The 23452-nt window shown below is 44.1% G+C and overlaps 1 protein-coding gene across 1 annotated transcript in view; it reads right to left on the reverse strand.

The window, feature by feature from the left end:
• Positions 1–23452, reverse strand: part of LOC119927160 (cytoplasmic FMR1-interacting protein 1-like) — a 97666-nt gene that overhangs the window by 36921 nt on the left and 37293 nt on the right. Inside the window, exons 8-12 of the mRNA XM_038745697.1 lie at positions 22380–22484; positions 22064–22155; positions 15558–15675; positions 6708–6830; positions 1569–1694 (exon numbers count right to left, since the gene is read on the reverse strand). Of these exons, the coding sequence (XP_038601625.1) occupies positions 1569–1694; positions 6708–6830; positions 15558–15675; positions 22064–22155; positions 22380–22484 (564 nt within the window). The remainder of the gene's footprint in view (positions 1–1568; positions 1695–6707; positions 6831–15557; positions 15676–22063; positions 22156–22379; positions 22485–23452) is intronic.

A 23452-nucleotide genomic window follows, 5' to 3' on the forward strand; every position in this document is an offset into this window, starting at 1 on the left:
AAGCACGGTTCTAATTCTGTCTAATTTCTGACACCCGTCCACACGTTTTGTTTTGTGCTTATTATTATTAATATTGATAATGGACGTGTATGTCAAACGCTTATTACATGCCAAGCACGGTTCTAATTCTGTCTAATTTCTGACACCCGTCCCCATGTTTTGTTTTGTGCTTATTATTATTATTAATATCGATAACAGACGGATATATCAAACGCTTATTACGTGCCAAGCACAGTTCTCATTCTAATTTCTGACACCCGTCCACCCGTTTTGTTTTGTGCTTTTTATTGTTAATATCGATAATGCACGTATATATCAAACGCTTACTAGGTGCCAAGCACGGTTCTAATTCTAATTTCTGACACCGGTCCCCATGTTTTGTTTTGTGCTTATTATTATTAATATCGATAACGAACATATATATCAAACGCTTATTAGGTGCCAAGCACGGTTCTAATTCTGTCTAATTTCTGACACCCGTCCCCATGTTTTGTTTTGTGCTTATTATTATTAATATCGATAACGGACGTACATATCAAATGCTTATTAGGTGCCAAGCACGGTTCTAATTCTAATTTCTGACACCCATCCACACGTTTTGTTTTGTGCTTATTATTATTGATATCGATAACGGACGTATATATCAAACGCTTATTACGTGCTAAACACAGTTCTAATTCTGTCTAATTTCTGACACCCGTCCCCATGTTTTTTTTTTTGTGCTTATTATTATTAATATCGATAACGGACGTATCTATCAAACGCTTATTAGGTGCCAAGCACGGTTCTAATTCTGTCTAATTTCGGACACCCATCCACATGTTTTGTTTTGTGCTTATTATTATTAATATCGATAACGGACATATATATCAAACGCTTATTATGTGCCAAGCACGGTTCTAATTCTGTCTAATTTCTGACACCCGTCCACACGTTTTGTTTTGTGCTTTTTATTATTAATATCGATAATGCACGTATATATCAAACGCTTACTAGGTGCCAAGCACGGTTCTAATTCTGTCTAATTTCTGACACCCGTCCCCACGCTTTGTTTTGTGCTTATTATTATTATCGATATCGATAAGGGACGTATATATCAAACGCTTATTAGGTGCCAAGCATGGTTCTAATTCTAATTTCTGACACCCGTCCCCACGCTTTGTTTTGTGCTTATTACTATTAATATTGGTAACGAACGTACATATCAAATGCTGTAAAACCAGGATTATTATTATTAATAACAAACGCCATCATAATCCAGCGCTTAGAACAGTGCTTTGCACATAGGAAGCGCTTAATAAATGCCATTAAAAAAAAAGAAGAAGAGGGGAAAAACGGACGGGAAATAGGCAAGGAGGTATTCCGAGGGGGGAGAAGAGAAGAGAGAGGAGGAAAATTCTGGAGACGAGAGGAAAGGGAAGGAGGAGGGAGTGAAGAGAGGAGGAAAGGGGCGAGAGAAGCGGCAACGAGTAGAGAGTGAGGAGATGGAAAAAGGGAAGAGAGACGAGAGCGACCATTTCTAACGACGGCATTTCAGGAAAGGCCGAAAAACAAACCCTCCCTCTCACCTCAACCAGAGCAAACTTCTCCTCACTGGTGTAATTATAGCGGGTTGCCCTCTCGTATTCCTCCGCGTTGTCCGGACAATCCTTATTAGAGTACTTATCCGTGGGATGCACAAGTTTCCACGAATACTGGAATGAGGGAAAAGGAAGGGGAAAAACCCCGTCAGCGCCAAGCCACGCCATTCCTGGCCCCGAAGTTAACTTAGAAAAGCCGGGTTGCCACGTTTCCCCCCCGCGAACCGATAATCAGTCGATCGGTCGATGGGATTTATTGAGCAGTTGCTATTCATTCATTCTTTCAATCAATCATTCATTCATTCCATCGGATACGATTTATCCGAATGAATACGATTCATCCAAGTTAACTAAGAAAAGCCGGGTTGCCACGTTTCCCCACTGCGAACCGAAAATCAGTCGATCGGTCGATGGGATTTATTGAGCAGTTGCTATTCATTCGTTCAATCAATCATTCATTCATCCAATCGGATACGATTTATCCGAATGAACACGATTCATCGAAGTTAACTTAGAAAAGCCGGGTTGCCACGTTTCCCCGCTGCGAACCGATTATCAGTCGATCGGTCGATGGGATTTATTGAGCAGTTGCTATTCATTCGTTCATTCAATCATTCATTCATTCCATCATATATGATTTATCCAAATGAATACGATTCATCGAAGTTAACTCAGAAAAGCCGGGTTGCCACATTTCCCCGCTGCGAACTGATAATCAGTCGATCGGTCGATGGGATTTCTTGAGCAGTTGCTATTCATTCATTCTTTCAATCAATCATTCATTCATTCCATCGTATACGATTTATCCGAATGAACACGATTCATCGAAGTTAACTTAGAAAAACTGGGTTGCCACGTTTCCCCTCTGCGAACCGATAATCAGTCGATCGGTCAATGGGATTTATTGAGCAGTTGCTATTCATTCGTTCATTCAATCATTCATTCATTCCATCATATATGATTTATCCAAATGAATACGATTCATCGAAGTTAACTCAGAAAAGCCGGGTTGCCACATTTCCCCGCTGCGAACCGATTATCAGTCGATCGGTCGATGGGATTTATTGAGCAGTTGCTATTCATTCGTTCCTTCAATCAATCATTCATTCATCCAATCATATACAATTTATCCAAATGAATACAATTCATCGAAGTTAACTTAGAAAAGCCGGGTTGCCACATTTCCCCCGTGCGAACCGATAATCAGTCGATCGGTCGATGGGATTTATTGAGCAGTTGCTATTCATTCGTTCAATCAATCATTCATTCATCCAATCGGGTACGATTTATCCGAATGAATACGATTCATCGAAGTTAACTTAGAAAAGCCGGGTTGCCACGTTTCCCCCCTGCGAACCGATAATCAGTCGATCGGTCGATGGGATTTATTGAGCAGTTGCTATTCATTCGTTCCTTCAATCAATCATTCATTCATCCAATCAGCTACGATTTATCCGAATGAATACGATTCATCGAAGTTAACTTAGAAAAGCCGGGTTGCCACGTTTCCCCCCTGCGAACCGATAATCAGTCGATCGGTCGATGGGATTTATTGAGCAGTTGCTATTCATTCGTTCCTTCAATCAATCATTCATTCATTCCATCGGATACGATTTATCCGAATGAATACGATTCATCGAAGTTAACTTAGAAAAGCCGGGTTGCCACGTTTTCCCCCGCGACCCGATAATCAGTCTATAGGTCGATGGGATTTATTGAGCAGTTGCTATTCATTCGTTCAATCAATCATTCATTCATCCAATCGGGTACGATTTATCCGAATGAATACGATTCATCGAAGTTAACTTAGAAAAGCCGGGTTGCCACGTTTCCCCCCCGCGAACCGATAATCAGTCAATCGGTTGATGGGATTTATTGAGCAGTTGCTATTCATTCGTTCGTTCAATCAATCATTCATTCATTCCATCGGATACGATTTATCCGAATGAATACGATTCATCGAAGTTAACTTAGAAAAGCCGGGTTGCCACGTTTCCCCCCGCGAACCGATAATCAGTCGATCGGTTGATGGGATTTATTGATTGAGCAGTTGCTATTCATTCGTTCGTTCAATCAATCATTCATTCATTCATTCAATCGTATACGATTTATCCGAATGACTACGATTCATTCAATCGTATTTATTGAGCACTGTGTGCAGAGCGCTGCACTAAGCGCTTGGGAACATACACGTTGCCAACTTGTACTTCCCAAGCGCTTAGTACAGCGCTCTGCCCACAGGAAGCGCTCAATAAATACGATTGAATGAATGAATGAATGAATGAAAGTAACTCGTTCGGGTCATTCTGCTCTTCCTCGATTCTTCCTTAGAAGCAATTGGCAGATCCAAGCCCGGGTTCAAATCCCGGCTCCGCCGACTGTCGGCTGTGTGACTTCGGGCAAGTCACTCAACTTCTCCGGGCCTCAGTTCCCCCATCAGGAAAATGGGGATGAAGACTGGGAGCCCCACACGTCTGATCGCCTTGTATCCCCCCCCGGCACTTTGAACATGCTTTGCACATACTAAGCGCTTAACAAATACCATTATTATTATCATTATTATTATCCATCCGTTCTCTTTCCGCTTTATGTAACGGCACGGCAACTCCGCCGCCTCGAACTGAAACCCAAGCTCAACTTTCTCCGCTCAGACCCCCTTGCCGATGCTGTCGCCTTGTCCCTCTCCCCCCAAATCTGCCCAAATTCAGCCCTCTCCACCTTCAAAGCTGCGTAAATTCGACGGGGGGAAGGAGAGACTTTATCAGCACCCCAAATAATAATAATAATAATAACAAATGGCACTTATTAAGCGCTTACTACGTGCCAAGCACTGTTGTAAGCGCTGGGGAGGTTACAAGGCGATCAGGTGGTCCCACGCGGGGCTCACGGTCTTCATCCCCATTTTCCAGGTGAGGGAACCGAGGCCCAGAGAAGCGAAGTGACTTGCCCGAAGTCACACAGCGACAACTGGCCGAGCCGGGATTTGAACCCGCGACCTCTGGCTCCAAAGCCCGGGCTCTTTCCACCGAGCCACGCTGCTTCTCCGCTGCTTGGACTGCCCGAGCGCTCAGTGCTCTGCACACAGTAAGCGCTCCATCAATCCGACGGAGTGAATGAATTTATAGAGCGCTTTATTCATGGCTCTGAGAGACCTTTTAATAAATGCAAAAAACACCTTTGTATCCACACCACACCTCCTTCAAAACACAGCCAGGTTACGATGAAACCGAGCATTTCATTAATGAAATGGATACAGTAAAATTGACATCGGCGGGAACCATTTTCCGTCAAGGGCATAAGCTCTGATTTCCACGCGGAGGCAGGGAAAGAAAACATTTCCCGCTTGGGGAATTCATCCACCGAGTAAGGTTATTTTGAGGAAGACCCAAGAAGCTGCTGGAAAAATGTAGAGAATCATTTCTAATAATAATAATAATGATGGCATTTATTAAGCGCTTACTAGGTGCAAAGCACTGTTCTAACTACAGGCGGGATTCATTCATTCAATCATAATTATGTTGCCGACTTGTAATAATAATAATGATGGCATTTATTAAGCGCTTAATATGTGCCAAGCACTGTTCTAAGCGCTGGGGAGGTTACAGGGTGATCAGGTGGTCCCCCGGGGGGGCTCACCGTTTTTAATCCCCATTTTCCAGATGAGGGAACTGAGGCCCAGAGAAGTGAAGTGACTGGCCCAAAGTCACCCAGCTGACAGTCGGCGGAGCCGGGATTTGAACCCATGACCTCCGACTCCCAAGCCCGGGCTCTTTCCACTGAGCCACGCTGCTTCTCTCTAGTGCGTCACCTCTGTACTTAAGGTCTCACTTCCAAGCTCTGGTCCTTAGAACAGTGCTTTGCACATAGTAAGCGCTTAACAAATGCCATCATTATCGTCATTATATTAATTATTAACATAATATAATATTGTTATTATTAATAATGAGAGGCAGTGTGGCTCAGTGGAAAAATAATGATAATAGGCCATCATCATATTAATTATTAATATATTATTATTATTGTTAATAAGAGAAGCAGCGCGGCTCAGCAGAAAAATAATAATAATAAGAGACCATAACTATTATATTATTAATATAATAATATTATATTAATTATTAATATAGTAGTATTATTAGTAATAATAAGAGAGGCAGCATAGCTCAGTGGAAAAAGAATAATAATGATGAGACCATTATTATTACATTAATTATTAATATAATACATTATTATTAATACTGAGAAGCAGCGTGGCTCAGTGGAAAAATAATAATGATGATAAGATACCATTGTTATTACTATATCAATTATTAATATAATATCTTATTAATAATAAAAATAATAAGAGAAGCAGCATGGCTCAGTGGGAAAATAATAATAATAATTATAATGATAAGAGAAGCAGCGTGGCTCAGTGCAAAATCCCCATTTTACAGTTGAGGTCACTGAGGCACGAAGAAGTGACTTGCCCAAAGTCACATGGCTGACAGTTGGCGGAGCCGGGATTTGAACCCGTGACCTCTGAATTCCTCCACCTGGTAAGGTTATTTTGAGGACGCCCCAAGAAGCTGCTGGAAAAACGTAACGAGGCGCATTGGTCTCTCCTGCCTCAGTTTCCACCTCGGCCTCCCTTCCCGGTGCTCAGCGAGGTTCTCCGCTGATCGTTCGCACGTCCTTCCTTTTCTACCTGCGCCGGAGGGGAAGAATGATGTATTTTTTGGATTTACAAACACGGTACAGAGAGATCGTTCGCATGTCCTTCCTTTTCTGCCTGTGCTAGAGGTGAAGAACGATGTATTTTTAATTGCTTTTAATATACTTTTTAATAGACTTTTAATTGCCCGATAAACGCTACTTCCACCGAACCACACCTCGGCTTTTAAAACCCTTTAACGAACCCGCCTTCGAACGAAATCGAATTTCCGGTGAGCTTCAGAACAGCCGAGCAGCAGGGCCCCGCCGCGTGACCTTGGGCAAGTCACTCGACTTCTCTTGGCCTCGGTGACCTCGGCGGGAAAACGGGGAGCCCCGCGGGAGGCGGAGACCGTGTCCGACCCGATTCGCCTCCATCGATCCCGGCGCGTCACGGATGCCGTCATTATTGCTACCGCGAGCCTCGTCGTCACGTACCACTTCCATGACGTGGGCGCTCCACTGAGATAGCAGCTGCAGGCCCTGGAGCGAGAGGTCAAAGAGCTTCCGATACTCAGCGTCGGTTTTCCGAGCCTCCTGACGACCGGAGCCCGTCACGACCTGGAGAGGAAGCGGGGAAACCGTTCCACGGTCAATCCGTCGTCTTACCGCGGGCCGAGTCCCGGGCTTCGCTTCGCGGAAACTGCAGTGGAGGTGGGATGCGCCATCCCAACGCCCTCCAAGCGTCCCTCGCCGGCCCGGGGCGACACGGGCCTCTTATTTCCACTCGCCTCTACTAGCGAAAGGGCCAATCAATCAAGCAATCAATCAATCGTATTTCTTGAGCGCTTCCTATGTGCAGAGCACTGTACTAAGCGCTTGGGAAGTACAAATTGGCAACACGTAGGGACAGTCCCTACCCAACAGTGGGCTCACAGTCTAAAAGGGGGAGGGAGTGACCGCCGTGCCAGGGATGTATTTTTTTTTAATTTACGAACACGGTACAGAGAGATCGTTCGCACGTCCCTCCTGTTCTGCCTGTGCCAGAGGTGAATAATAATGTATTTTTTTGATTAACAAACACGGTACAGAGAGATAGTTGGCATGTCCCTCCTTCTCTGCCAGTGCTGGAGGTGAAGAAAGATGTATTTTTTTGATTTACAAACACGGTACAGAGAAATCGTTCACATGTCCCTCCTTTTCTGACTGTGCTAGAGATGAAGAATGATGTACTTTTTTGATTTACAAACACGATACAGAGAAGTAGTTGGCATGTCTCTCCTTTTCTGCCTGTGCTAGAGGTGAATAATAATGTATTTTTTTGATTAACAAACATGGTACAGAGAGATAGTTCACATGTCCCTCCTTTTCTGCCTGTGCTAGAGGTGAAGAATGATGGATTTTTTTGATTTACAAACATGGTACAGAGAGATCGTTCGCATGTCCCTCCTTTTCTGCCTGTGCTAGAGGCGAAGAATGATGTATTTTTTTGATTTACAAACACGGTACAGAGAGATAGTTCGCATGTCCCTCCTTTTCTGCCTGTGCTACAGGTGAAGAATGATGGATTTTTTTGATTTACAAACACGGTACAGAGAGATCGTTCGCATGTCCCTCCTTTTCTGCCTGTGCTAGAGGTGAAGAATGATGTATTTTTTTGATTTAAAAACACGATACAGAGAAATAGTTGGCATGTCCCTCCTTTCCTGCCTGTGCTGGAGGTGAATAATAATGTATTTTTTTGATTTACAAACATGGTACAGAAAGATAGTTCGCATGTCCCTCCTTTTCTGACTGTGCTAGAGATGAAGAATGATGTATTTTTTTGATTTACAAACACGATACAGAGAAATAGTTGGCATGTCCCTCCTTTTCTGCCTGTGCCAGAGGTGAATAATAATGTATTTTTTTTATTTACAAGCATGGTACAGAGAGACAGTTCACATGTACCTCCTTTTCTGCCTATGCTAGAGGTGAAGAATGATGGATTTTTTTTTTGATTTACAGACATGGTACAGAGAGATCGTTCACATGTCCTTCCTTTTCTACCTGTGCTGGAGGTGAAGAAGGATGTATTTTTTTGATTTACAAACACAGTACAGAGAGATCATTCGCATGTCCCTCCTTTTCTGCCTGTGCTATAGGTGAAGAATGATGTATTTTTTTGATTTACAAACACAGTACAGAGAGATCGTTCGCATGTCCCTCCTTTTCTGCCTGTGCTAGAGGTGAAGAATAATGTATTTTTTTGATTTACAAACATGGTATAAAGAGATAGTTGGCATGTCCCTCCTTTTCTGACTGCGCTAGAGGTGAAGAATGATGTATTTTTTTGATTTACAAACACGGTACGGAGAGATAGTTCGCATGTCCCTCCTTTTCTGACTGTGCCAGAGGTGAATAATAATGTATTTTTTTGATTTACAAACACGGTACAGAGAGATCGTTCGCATGTCCTTCCTTTTCTGCCTGTGCTAGAGGTGAAGAATGATGTATTTTTTTGATTTACAAACACGGTTCAGAGAGATCGTTCGCATGTCCCTCCTTTTCTGACTGTGCTAGAGACGAAGAATGACGTATTTTTTTGATTTACAAACACGATACAGAGAAGTAGTTGGCATGTCCCTCCTTTTCTGCCTGTGCTAGAGGTGAATAATAATGTATTTTTTTGATTTACAAACATGGAACAGAGAGATAGTTTGCATGTCCTTCCTTTTCTGATTGTGCTAGAGATGAAGAATGATGTATTTTTTTGATTTACAAACACGGTACAGAGAGATCGTTCGCATGTCCCTCCTTTTCTGCCTGTGCTAGAGGCGAAGAATGATGTATTTTTTTGATTTACAAACACGGTATAGAGAGATAGTTCGCATGTCCCTCCTTTTCTGACTGTGCTAGAGATGAAGAATAATGTATTTTTTTGATTTACAAACACGGTACAGAGAGATAGTTTGCATGCCCTTCCTGTTCTGACTGTGCTAGAGGTGAAGAATGATGTATTTTTTTGATTTACAAACATGGTACAGAGAGATAGTTCGCATGTCCCTCCTTTTCTGCCTGCGCTAGAGGTGAAGAATAATGTATTTGTTTGATTTACAAACATGGTATAAAGAGATAGTTGGCATGTCCCTCCTTTTCTGACTGCGCTAGAGGTGAAGAATGATGTATTTTTGTGATTTACAAACATGGTATAAAGAGATAGTTGGCATGTCCCTCCTTTTCTGCCTGTGCCAGAGGTGAAGAATGATGTATTTTTTTGATTTACAAACATGGTACAGATAAATAGTTCACATGTCCCTCCTTTTCCGCCTGTGCTAGAGGTGAATAATAATGTATTTTTTTTTATTTACAAGCACGGTACAGAGAGATAGTTTGCATGTCCCTCCTTTTCCGCCTGTGCTAGAGGTGAATAATAATGTATTTTTTTGATTTACAAACACGGTACAGAGAGATCGTTCGCTAGAATGACCAAAGAGTCACCCTGAAGGAATCCAGAGAGGTCTGACGGAAACTCTCCAAAAAGAAACAATCCACAGACAAATCCCATCGCGAAAAGGAGGCACCCGCGCGAAAACCTACGCAGCGGGATTCATACCCCGTCGGGCCCAGGATAATGGATCCAAATCGATGGTGAGGGAACTAAACTGAAGTTCAGAGAATTAAAAATATTGAAGCTTATTAACGTATCTTGACTGTACTGAGTTTCAGAATTAAGACCAATACCGTGTGCAAAGGAGAAAAAGTACCATTTAAAGATCACCCAAACTTCCAAAATGGGTTTCGGGTATTTTCGAATTTAATCCCCCAAAGTCAATTTTACTAGCTTTACTTTATAATTTACCTGCCAATCGGGGTTTTTTTTTTGTGTGTGTTTTTGTGCGTGTTTTCTTTACGGTGCTTGTTAAGTTCCCCGTTCCAGGCCCGGTACTAAATTCATTCAATCATTATTACTCTATTTATTTATTTTACTTGTCCATATTTATTCTATTTATTTTATTTTGTTAATATGTTTGGTTTCGTTCTCTGTCTCCCCCTTCTCAACTGCGAGCATTCGAGAAGGGACCGGGCAGGTCCCGTTCCAGGCCCGGTACTAAATTCATTCAATGGTTATTACTCTATTTATTTATTTTACTTGTCCATATTTATTCTATTTATTTTATTTTGTTAGTATGTTTTGTTTTGTTGTCTGTCTCCCCCTTCTCGACTGCGAGCCCGCTGTTGGGTAGGGACCGTCTCTATATGTCGCCAACTTGGACTTCCCAAGCGCTCAGTCCAGTGCTCTGCACCCAGTAAGCGCTCAATAAATACGATTGAATGAATGAATGAATGAATTTACTGAGCGCTTACTGTGTGCGGAGCGCTTGGGAAGTCCAAGTTGGCAACATATAGAGACGATCCCTTCCCAACAACGGGCTCACGGTCTAGAAATTTAGTCATTTAGTACCGTTTGGTCCGTACTAAATCCTGGGATAAATAAAAGATAATCAGGTTGGACACAGTCCCTGTCCCATAAACGGTATAAATCAGCGGAAGATTTAATCTCCGTTTTATAGGTGAGAGCAGCGCGGCTCAGTGGAAAAGAGCCCGGGCTTTGGAGTCAGAGGTCATGGGTTCAAATCCCGGCTCCGCCACTTGTCAGCTGGGTGACTTGGGGCAAGTCGCTTCACTTCTCTGGGCCTCGGTTTCCTCATCTGTACAATGGGGATTAAGACGGTGAGCCCCCTGTGGGCCCACCTGATCACCTTGTAACCTCCCCAGCGCTCAGAACAGTGCTTGGCACATAGTAAGCGCTTAATAAATGCCATTATCGCTATTTATTATTATCTCTGTTTTATTGGTGAGGTAGAGAGGCACAGAGAAGTTAACTAGCCCAAAGGCACAGATCATTCATCCATTCATTCAATCGTATTTATTGAGCGCTTACTGTGTGCAGAGCACTGTACTAAGCGCTTGGGAAGTACAAGTCGGCAACATCTAGAGATGGTCCCTACCCGACAACGGGCTCCCGGTCTAGAAGGGGGAGACAGGCAACGAAACAGGTGGACGGGTGTCAAGTCGTCAGAACAAATAGAAGGAAAGCTAAATGCACAGCGTTAACAAAATCAATAGAATAGTAAGCACTGAGGCAGAATTAGAACCCAGGTCTTCTGCCTCCCGGCTCTGTCCTCTTTCCACCGAATCGTACTGCTTTCCAAGAATTTGCTTCCCAAGAATCGTTCCTCTCCTCCTCCCCATCTCTCCCGCCCTACCTCCTTCCCCTCCCCACAGCGCCTGTATATATGTTTGGACAGATTTATTCCTCTATTTATTACACTTGTCCATATTTACTATTCTATTTATTTTGTTAATGCTGTGCATCTAGCTTTATTTCTATTTATTCTATGTGTTTTGTTTTGTCGTCTGTCTCCCCAGTCTAGCCTGTGAGCCCGTTGTTGGGTAGGGACCGTCTCTATATGTTGCGACTTGTACTTCCCAGTGCTCTGCACACAGTAAGCGCACAATAAATACGATTGAGTGACTGTGAGCCCACTGTTGGGTAGGGACCATCTCTATATGTTGCCAACTTGTACTTCCCAAGCGCTGAGTACAGCGCTCTGCACACAGTAAGCGCTCAATAAATACGATCGGATGAAAGAATGAAAATGAAATCAATGAATCTAGCTTTATTTCTATTTATTCTGACGACTTGACACCCGTCCACATGTTTTGTTTTGTGGCCTGTCTCCCCCTTCTAGGCTGTGAGCCCGCTGTCGGGTAGGGACCGTCTCTATATGTTGCGACTTGTACTTCCCAAGCGCTTAGTACAGTGCTCTGCACACAGTAAGTGCACAATAAATACGATTGAATGAATGAATCTACCTTTATTTCTATTTATTCTGATGACTTGACACCCGTCCACATGTTCTGTTTTGTTGCCTGTCTCCCCCGTCTAGACTGTGAGCCCGTTGTTGGATAGGGACCGTCTCTATAAGTTGCGACTTGTACTTCCCAAGCGCTTAGTACAGTGCTCTGCACACAGTAAGCGCACAATACGATTGAATGAATGAATGAATCTAGCTTTATTTCTATTTATTCTGACGACTTAACACCCGTCCACGTGTTTTGTTTTGTCGTCTGTCTCCCCCGTCTTAGACCGTGAGCCTGCTGTCAGGTAGGGACCGTCTCTATATGTCGCCGACTTGTACTTCCCAAGCGCTTAGTCCAGTGCTCTGCACACAGTAAGCGCACAATACGATTGAATGAATGACTGAATGAATCTAGCTTTATTTCTATTTATTCTGACGACTTGACACCCGTCCACATGTTTTGTTTTGTCACCTGTCTCCCGCTTCTAGCCTGTGAGCCCGCTGTCGGGTAGGGACCGTCTCTATATGTTGCGACTTGTACTTCCCAAGCGCTTAGTACAGTGCTCTGCACACAGTAAGCGCACAATACAATTGAATGACTGAATGAATCTAGCTTTATTTCTATTTATTCTGGCGACTTGACACCCGTCCACGTGTTTTGTTTTGTCGTCTGTCTCCCCCGTCTAGACTGTGAGCCCGCTGTCGGGTAGGGACCGTCTCTATATGTCGCGACTTGTACTTCCCAAGCGCTTAGTACAGTGCTCTGCACACAGTAAGCGCACAATAAATACGACTGAATGCATGAATGAATCTAGCTTTATTTCTATTTATTCTGATGCCTTGACACCCGTCCACATGTTTTGTTTTGTCGTCTGTCTCCCCCGTCTAGCCTGTGAGCCCGCTGTCGGGTAGGGACCCTCTCTATATGTTGTGACTTGTACTTCCCAAGTGCTTAGTACAGTGCTCTGCACACAGTAAATGCAGAATAAATACGATTGAATGAATGAATGAATGAATCTAGCTTTATTTCTATTTATTCTGACGACTTGACACCCGTCCACATGTTTTGTTTTGTCGTCTGTCTCCCCCGTCTAGCCTGTGAGCCCGCTGTCGGGTAGGGACCGTCTCTATATGTTGCGACTTGTACTTCCCAAGCGCTTAGTACAGTGCTCCTCTGCACACAGTAAACGCACAATAAATACAATTGAATGAATGAATGAATCTAGCTTTATTTCTATTTATTCTGACGACTTGACACCCATCCACATGTTTTGTTTTGTCATCTGTCTCCCCCGTCTAGACTGTGATCCCGCTGTCGGGTAGGGACCGTCTCTATATGTTGTGACTTGTACTTCCCAAGCGCTTAGTACAGTGCTCTACACACAGTAAGCGCACAATAAATACGATTGAGTGAATGAAAGGAGCTTAATGTCCTGTTCCTCCTTTGGCTTTTTGCCTTGGGGTCTTTAAGTACCTGATTTGAAATGATTAAAAATTCCTTCCGAGGGGCCGTTTGATTTTGCTCGATTTATGCTCAGAGGGCATCGTTGTACGTATTTACTATTCTATATATTTTATTTTGTTAATATGCTTTGTCTTGTTGTCTGTCTCCCCCTTCTAGACCGTGAGCCCGCTGTTGGGCAGGGACCATCTTCTCTATATGTCGCCGACTTGGACTTCCCAAGCGCTTAGTCCAGTGCTCTGCACACAGTAAGCGCACAATACGATTGAATGAATGAATGAATGAATGAATCTAGCTTTATTTCTATTTATTCTGACGACTTGACACCCGTCCACGTGTTTTGTTTTGTCGTCTGTCTCTCCCGTCTAGACTGTCGGGTAGGGACTGTCTCTACATGTTGCCAACTTGTACTTCCCAAGCGCTTAGTACAGTGCTCTGCACACAGTAAGCACACAATACGATTGAATGAATGAATGAATGAATGAATCTAGCTTTATTTCTATTTATTCTGACGACTTGACACCCGTCCACGTGTTTTGTTTCGTCGTCTGTCTCTCCCGTCTTAGACCGTGAGCCCGCTGTCGGGTAGGGACCGTCTCTATATGTCACCGACTTGTACTTCCCAAGCGCTTAGTACAGTGCTCTGTGCACAATACGATTGAATGAATGAATGAATGAATCTAGCTTTATTTCTATTTATTCTGACGACTTGACACCCGTCCACGTGTTTTGTTTTGTCGTCTGTCTCTCCTATCTAGACTGTGAGTCCACTGTCAGGTAGGGACCGTCTCAATATGTCGCCGACTTGGACTTCCCAAGCGCTTAGTACAGTGCTCTGCGCACAATACGACTGAATGAATGAATGAATCTAGCTTTATTTCTATTTATTCTGACGACTTGACACCCGCCCACGTGTTTTGTGTTGTCGTCTGTCTCTCCCGTCTTAGACCGTGAGCCCACTGTCGGGTAGGGACCATGTCTGTATGTTGCCAACTTGTACTTCCTAAGCGCTTAGTACAGTGCTCTGCACAAACTAAGTGCACAATAAATGCGATTGAATGAATGAATGAATGAATGAATCTAGCTTTATTTCTATTTATTCTGACGACTTGACACCCGTCCACGTGTTTTGTTTTGTCGTCTGTCTCTCCCGTCTAGACTGTCAGGTAGGGACCGTCTCTATATGTTGCAACTTGTACTTCCCAAGCGCTTAGTACAGTACTCTGCACACAGTAAGCGCACAATAAATACGACTGACTGAATGAATGAATGAATCTATCTTTATTTCTATTTATTCTGACGACTTGACACCTGTCCACGTGTTTTGTTTTGTCGTCCGTCTCCCCCGTCTTAGACCGTGAGCCCACTGTCGGGTAGGGACTGTCTCTATATATTGCGACTTGTACTTCCCAAGCGCTTAGTACAGTGCTCTGTGCACAATACGATTGAATGAATGAATGAATGAATCTAGCTTTATTTCTATTTATTCTGACGACTTGACACCCGTCCACATGTTTTGTTTTGTCGTCTGTCTCTCCCATCTAGACTGTGAGCCCACTGTCGGGTAGGGACCGTCTCTATATGTTGCCAACTTGTACTTCCCAAGCGCTCAGTACAGTGCTCTGCACACAGTAAGCGCACAATAAATACGATTGAGTGAATGAAAGGAGCTTAATGTCCTGTTCCTCCTTTGGCTTTTTGCCTTGGGGTCTTTAAGTACCTGATTTGAAATGATTAAAAATTCCTTCCGAGGGGCTGTTTGATTTTGCTCGATTTACGCTCAGAGGGCATCGCTGTACGTATTTACTATTCTATATATTTTATTTTGTTAATATGTTTTGTTTCGTTGTCCGTCTCCCCCTTCTAGACCGTGAGCCCGCTGTCGGGTAGGGACCGTCTCTAGATGCCGCCGACTCGTCCTTCCCAAGCGCTCAGTCCAGTGCTCCGCGCACAGCAGGCGCTCAATAAATACGACCGAACGGATGGAGGAATCCGCCCCGTCCGAGGAATCGGGCAGCGATCCCGTCGCGTGTTTCCTACCTCGTTGTTGCTGTAACGGGCCAGCTCGGAAATGAACCTCATGTGGTCCTCCCGGATTTGGATCATCTGTTCGCAGATGTTGTACTGGGGACTGCTGCTCGAAGACGTACAGGTCCACCTGTTTCGGAGGAAAAAACGTTGGCGATTTTCCCACGGGCCCCAACACGCCGTGAAATCCCCTCGGAAAACCTGGCCCTCCTTCCGGCCCGGGGCAGCGGGGCTCGGCGGAAAGAGCCCGGGCGTCGGAGGTCGCGGGTTCCGATCCCGCTCGTCTGCTGGGTGACTCTGGGCCAGTCGCTTCCCCTCTCTGGGCCTCAGTTCCCTCATCTGGAAAATGGGGATGAGGACCAGGAGCCCCCCGTGGGACATCCTGATCGCCTTGTCACCGCCGCAGCGCTTGGAACAGTGAGCGCTTAATAAACGCCATCGTTATTGTTATTATTCTTTTAGAAACAGCTGTTTCTACTCCCTTCGGTGACTGGCTCCGGGATGAAAATCTGTCCTCGGGAAGAGGGGAAGCGGCAGAGCTATTGGATTCAAGCGCTCAGTACAGTGCTCCGTGCACACAGTAAGCGCTCAATAAATACGATCGAATGAATTCAGACAACCCCAGCACGTGAAGCGGCAGAGCTACTGGATTCAAGCGCTCAGTACAGTGCTCCGAACACACAGTAAGCGCTCAATAAATACGATCGAATGAATTCAGACAACCCCAGCACGTGAAGCGGCAGAGCTACTGGATTCAAGCGCTCAGTACAGTGCTCCGTGCACACAGTAAGCGCTCAATAAATACGATTGAATGAATTCAGACAACCCCAGCACGTGAAGCGGCAGAGCTACTGGATTCAAGCGCTCAGTACAGTGCTCCGTGCACACAGTAAGCGCTCAATAAATACGATCGAATGAATTCAGACAACCCCAGCACGTGAAGCGGCAGAGCTACTGGATTCAAGCGCTCAGTACAGTGCTCCGTGCACACAGTAAGCGCTCAGTAAATACGATCGAACGAATTCAGACAACCTCAGCACCTCTTTCCTTTCTACACCCCAGCTCCGCCAAACTGTCCGCTGTGTGACTTTGGGCAACTTCTCTGGGCCTCAGTTCCCTCATCTGGAAAATGGGGATGAAGACTGTGAGCCCCACGGGGGACAAAGTGATCACCTTATAACCTCCGAACGGTGCTTTTCACAGAGTAAGCGCTTAATTAACACCATTATTAATTATTATTATTATTCTCTGGGCCTCAGTTCCCTCACCTGGAAAATGGGGATGAGGACCGGGAGCCCCCCGTGGGACATCCTGATCGCCTTGTCACCGCCGCAGCGCTTAGAACAGTGAGCGCTTAATAAATGCCATCGTTATTGTTATTATTCTTTTAGAAACAGCTGTTTCTACTCCCTTCGGTGACTGGCTCCGGGATGAAAATCTGTCCTCGGGAAGAGGTGAAGCGGCAGAGCTACTGGATTCAAGCGCTCAGTACAGTGCTCCGTGCACACAGTAAGCGCTCAATAAATACGATCGAATGAATTCAGACAACCCCAGCACCTCTTTCTACACTCCAGCTCCGCCAAATTGTCCGCTGTGTGACTTTGGGCAACTTCTCTGGGCCTCGGTGACCTCATCTGGAAAATGGGGATGAAGACTGTGAGCCCCACATGGGACCACTTGATCACCGTGTAACCTCCCCAGCGCTTAGAACGGTGCTTTGCACATAGTAAGCGCTTAATAAACACCATTATTAATTATTATTATTATTCTCTGGGCCTCAGTTCCCTCACCTGGAAAATGGGGATCATCATCAATAATCATCAATCGTATTTATTGAGCGCTTACTATGTGCAGAGCACTGTACTAAGCGCTTAGCACTGTAGAAGACTGGGAGCCCCCCGTGGGACGACCTGATCATCCTGTCACCTCCTCAGCGCTTAGAACAGTGCTTTGCACATAGTAAGCGCTTAATAGATGCCATTATTATTATTATTATTATTATTATTATTATTATTATTATTATTATTATTACACTTGAACAGGGGACATGTTTAAAGGAGAGAAAACGTTTCACAGTGCACGATGAACCTGCCGCTCTTTCGGACGCAGGGAAATAAAAAAGACGATACATTAAGTCCAGCTCCTTAGGTCTAAGGGTCACTTCCTCGTACTAAATTATTTGGAGAGCGCGATTAACTTATTTTCCGCACTTTAGAGTACTTTAGGCATTGGGCGGTTCACTTCCTCGTACTATTTTGAGAGCGCGATTAACTTATTTTCCGCACTTTAGGCATTGGGCGATTCACTTCCTCGTACTAAGTTATTTTGAGAGCGCGATTAACTTATTTTCCGCACTTTAGAGTACTTTAGGCATTGGGCAATTCACTTCCTCGTACTATTTTGAGAGCGCGATTAACTTATTTTCCGCACTTTAGAGTACTTTAGGCATTGGGCGATTCACTTCCTCGTACTAAGTTATTTTGAGAGCACGATTAACTTATTTTCTGCACTTTAGAGTACTTTAGGCATTGGGCGATTCACTTCCTCGTACTAAGTTATTCTGAGAGCACGATTAACTTATTTTCCACACTTTAGAGCACTTTAGGCATTGGGCGATTCACTTCCTCGTACTAAGTTATTCTGAGAGCGCGATTAACTTATTTTCCGCACTTTAGAGTACTTTAGGCATTGGGCGATTCACTTCCTCGTACTAAATTATTTTGAGAGCGCGATTAACTTATTTTCCACACTTTAGAGCACTTTAGGCATTGGGCGATTCACTTCCTCGTACTAAGTTATTCTGAGAGCGCGATTAACTTATTTTCCGCACTTTAGAGTACTTTAGGCATTGGGCGGTTCACTTCCTCGTACTATTTTGAGAGCGCGATGAACTTATTTTCCGCACTTTAGAGTATTTTAGGCATTGGGCGATTCACTTCCTCGTACTAAGTTATTTGGAGAGCGCGATTAACTTATTTTCCGCACTTTAGAGTACTTTAGGCATTGGGAGACTCACTTCCTCGTACTAAGTTATTTCTGAGAGCGCAATTAACTTATTTTCCGCACTTTAGAGTATTTTAGGCATTGGGCGATTCACTTCCTCGTACTATTTTGAGAGCGCGATTAACTTATTTTCCGCACTTTAGAGTACTTTAGGCATTGGGCGATTTACTTCCTTGTACTAAGTTATTTGGGGAGCGCGATTAACTTATTTTCTGCACTTTAGAGTACTTTAGGCATTGGCGATTCACTTTCTTGTACTAAGGTATTTGGAGAGCGCAATTAAGTTATTTTACGCACTTTAGAGTACTTTACGCATTGGGCGATTCACTTCCTCGTACTAAATTATTTTGAGAGAGCGATTAACTTATTTTCCGCACTTTAGAGTACTTTAGGCATTGGGCGATTCACTTGCTCATACTAAGTTATTCTCAGAGCGCGATTAACTTATTTTCCGCACTTTAGAGTACTTTAGGCTTTGGGCGATTCACTTCCTCGTACTAAGTTATTCTGAGAACGTGATTAACTTATTTTCCGCACTTTAGAGTACTTTAGGCATTGGGCGATTCACTTCCTCGTACTAAGTTATTCTGAGAGCGCGATGAACTTATTTTCCGCACTTTAGAGTACTTTAGGCATTGGGCAATTCACTTCCTCGTACTAAGTTATTCTGAGAGCGCGATGAACTTATTTTCCGCACTTTAGAGTACTTTAGGCATTGGGCGATTCACTTCCTCGTACTAAGTTATTTTGAGAGCGCGATTAACTTATTTTCCGCACTTTAGAGTACTTTAGGCATTGGGCAATTCACTTCATCGTGCTAACTTATTTTGAGAGCGCGATTAACTTATTATTTTGAGAGCGCGATTAACTTATTTTCCACACTTTAGAGTACTTTAGGCATTGGGCGATTCACTTCCTCGTACTAAGTTATTTTGAGAGCGCGATTAACTTATTTTCTGCACTTTAGAGTACTTTAGGCATTGGGCGATTCACTTCCTCGTACTAAGTTATTCTGAGAGCGCGATGAACTTATTTTCCGCACTTTAGAGTACTTTAGGCATTGGGCAATTCACTTCCTCGTACTAAGTTATTCTGAGAGCGCGATTAACTTATTTTCCGCACTTTAGAGTACTTTAGGCATTGGGCGATTCACTTCCTCGTACTAAGTTATTTTGAGAGCGCGATTAACTTATTTTCCGCACTTTAGAGTACTTTAGGCATTGGGCAATTCACTTCATCGTGCTAACTTATTTTGAGAGCGCGATTAACTTATTATTTTGAGAGCGCGATTAACTTATTTTCCACACTTTAGAGTACTTTAGGCATTGGGCGATTCACTTCCTCGTACTAAGTTATTTTGAGAGCGCGATTAACTTATTTTCTGCACTTTAGAGTACTTTAGGCATTGGGCGATTCACTTCCTCGTACTAAGTTATTCTGAGAGCGCGATGAACTTATTTTCCGCACTTTAGAGTACTTTAGGCATTGGGCAATTCACTTCCTCGTACTAAGTTATTCTGAGAGCGCGATTAACTTATTTTCCGCACTTTAGAGTACTTTAGGCATTGGGCGATTCACTTGCTCATACTAAGTTATTCTGAGAGCGCGATTAACTTATTTTCCGCACTTTAGAGTACTTTAGGCATTGGGCGATTCACTTCCTCGTACTAAATTATTTTGAGAGCGCGATTAACTTATTTTCCACACTTTAGAGTACTTTAGGCATTGGGCGATTCACTTCCTCGTACTAAGTTATTCTGAGAGCGCAATTAACTTATTTTCCGCACTTTAGGCATTGGGCGATTCACTTCCTCGTACTAAGTTATTTTGAGAGCGCAATTAACTTATTTTCCGCACTTTAGAGTATTTTAGGCATTGAGCGATTCACTTCCTCGTACTAAGTTATTTGGAGAGCGCGATTAACTTATTTTCCGCACTTTAGAGTACTTTAGGCATTGGGCGATTCACTTCCTCGTACTATTTTGAGAGCGCGATGAACTTATTTTCCGCACTTTAGAGTACTTTAGGCATTGGGCGATTCACTTCCTCATACTAAGTTATTTGGAGAGCGCGATTAACTTATTTTCCGCACTTTAGAGTACTTCAGGCATTGGGCGATTCACTTCCTCGTACTAAGTTATTCGGAGAGCGCGATTAACTTATTTTCCGCACTTTAGAGTACTTTAGGCATTGGGCGATTCACTTCCTCGTACTATTTTGAGAGCACGATGAACTTATTTTCCGCATTTTAGAGTACTTTAGGCATTGGGCGATTCACTTCCTCGTACTAAGTTATTCTGAGAGCGCGATTAACTTATTTTCTGCACTTTAGAGTACTTTAGGCATTGGGCGATTCACTTCCTCATACTAAGTTATTCTGAGAGTGCGATTAACTTATTTTCCGCACTTTAGAGTACTTTAGGCATTGGGCGATTCACTTCCTCGTACTAAGTTATTTGGAGAGCGCGATTAACTTATTTTCCGCACTTTAGAGTACTTTAGGCTTTGGGCGATTCACTTCCTCGTACTATTTTGAGAGCGCGATTAACTTATTTTCCGCACTTTAGAGTACTTTAGGCATTGGGCGATTCACTTCCTCGTACTAAGTTATTCTGAGAGCGCGATTAACTTATTTTCCACACTTTAGAGTACTTTAGGCATGGGGCGATTCACTTCCTCGTACTAAGTTATTTTGAGAGTGCGATTAACTTATTTTCCGCACTTTAGAGTACTTTAGGCATTGGGCGATTGAAGCTCAGTCCTTTACCGCGTCTTTTAAAACCAGCTGTCACGGCTCGAGGGTCAAATACGCCATCTCGGCCACAGAGAACTGGGCCGGAATGGAAAGAAAAAGATACAAGGAACGTCCCGCTTAGACGTTTTAAAGAACCGCCTCGCCACGCGTCCGTAAAAAAGGACACAAAGGACTTTTCCACAAAAATTTCACAAATCTTTTTCAAGCGATCGATCGGTGGTATTTACTGACCGCTCACTGCGTGCATCGCACCGTACTAAGAGCCTGGGAGAGGACGGTGCACCAGAGTGACCTGCCCACGATAAGTTTTCGGTGTAGGAGGGGACAGAAGCATTAAAATAAATAATTTACGGCATTCGGGGGCTGAGCGTGGGGCGAATATCATATGCCCAAAGGGTGGAGTTCCCCAGTTTCCCCGAGAAATGCATCATCCAGCTTTTAGTCCAGATCGGTTCTACACCGGTCGCTTTTCCCAAAACGTTCACGGGGAACAAAGGGAAGGAAACGTTCACTAGGTCGCGATAAGCATCAACAGAAGCAACGGGGGAGGGAGGAGGGAGGCTTCGTCCAAGCCCGCTTTCCGGAATTCGGGATTTAAGCTCCGTTCCGAGGCGGGAGATGAAATAAAAAGCGGCTGAACGTGTTCCGGAGATCCGTCTGGCCCAGTTGGGGCAGTGGGCGGAAACTGCCTCGACGGCAGGGAAACGCCTCAAAGAGAGCGGCGGGGTCTCGGCGTCCTTTAATTTCGCCGTATTCCTACCGAGACTTGTTCTCCTCGTAGTGAGCGCTGGTTTTGATGTATCTCGCCAATTCGATCTGCATGTCCCCGAAGAGTGGAACCACCTGAAGCTGCTGAACTCGAAGAAGGGAAAACGATACAGTCATTACGGTGGCCAGGATTTCCTTCCTCACAGCCCGTCAGGTAGCGGCGGATTAATGACACCCGGAGGAAGTGGCTTGGCCGAAAACCCGACGGCTAGTTAAGCCGTAAACAGCTGCTGGATTTACTCGGGACGATAAATACACTATTTTCCCCAAAGGCAAACGCCGTCTCACGGATCTGCAAAGTCACTCACCTTGAAGAACTTGTCGATTTTGGTCAGGTTGATCCTCTTCTTGGCATCTAATTTATAGATATTACTGACACTTCCGTCCATCAGGTACAAGCCAAATCCCATGACCTGAAAAACCGAGATTTCAACCTATTCCATTTCCCCCAAAAGACTACAGACGGTCCCACCTCTCCCCGGGATCTGGGAGCCACCGCAAGCTTGGAAGTACGTGGATGGAGAGGTGATGGTTAAAAGATTGAAAAATGCAAATATCCGAGCTCTGCAGGGAGGAGGACGGGATGTAGCAGAGGGAACAGGGATTTAAAGACCGGGGAGTGGCTAGAATAGGAAAAGAGACCGAAGGACGAGAAAACAAAAATCTCAGGAACGTTTCATCAACTTTCCCTAGGAAAACCGAACGGCTAATGATCTGTGACAAAACCTCACTCCCTCCTAGACTGTTTCAGCCGTCGTAACAGCATTCCCGAGCTCCCGCTGGTTTCCAAAGCGCTCTGCTAAGTTTGGAGAAGGACCCAAAAAAGCCCACCTAAACTCCCACAAGGAGCTTCCGCGGTCACGGGGAAGACACCCGTGAAACTGTGAGCGATCGAAACAAATAATTGAATCAACAGCCGAGCGCACAGTAAGCGCTCAATAAATACGATTGATTGATAAGCGGTAATGGGGAAGACACGTAAAACTGCGAGCGATCGAAACGAATAACTGAATCAACAGCGGAGAAAACATACACATAAGCAGTAATGGGGAAGACACGTAAAATTGTGAGTGATCAAAACGAATAACTGAATCAACAGCGGAGAAAACATACACATAAGCGGTAATGGGGAAGACACGTAAAATTGTGAGTGATCAAAACGAATAATTGAATCAACAGCGGAGAAAACATACACATACGCGGTAATGGGGAAGACATAAAACTGTGAGTGATCGAAACAAATAACTGAATCAACAGTGGAAAAAACATACACATAAGCGGTAATGGGGAAGACACGTAAAAGTGTGAGTGATCAAAACGAATAACAACAGCGGAGAAAACATACACATAAGCGGTAATGGGGAAAACACGTAAAATTGTG

The sequence above is a fragment of the Tachyglossus aculeatus genome, chromosome 4 (assembly GCF_015852505.1).
Source record: "Tachyglossus aculeatus isolate mTacAcu1 chromosome 4, mTacAcu1.pri, whole genome shotgun sequence".
In the NCBI taxonomy this organism is placed as follows: Eukaryota; Metazoa; Chordata; class Mammalia; order Monotremata; family Tachyglossidae; genus Tachyglossus; species Tachyglossus aculeatus.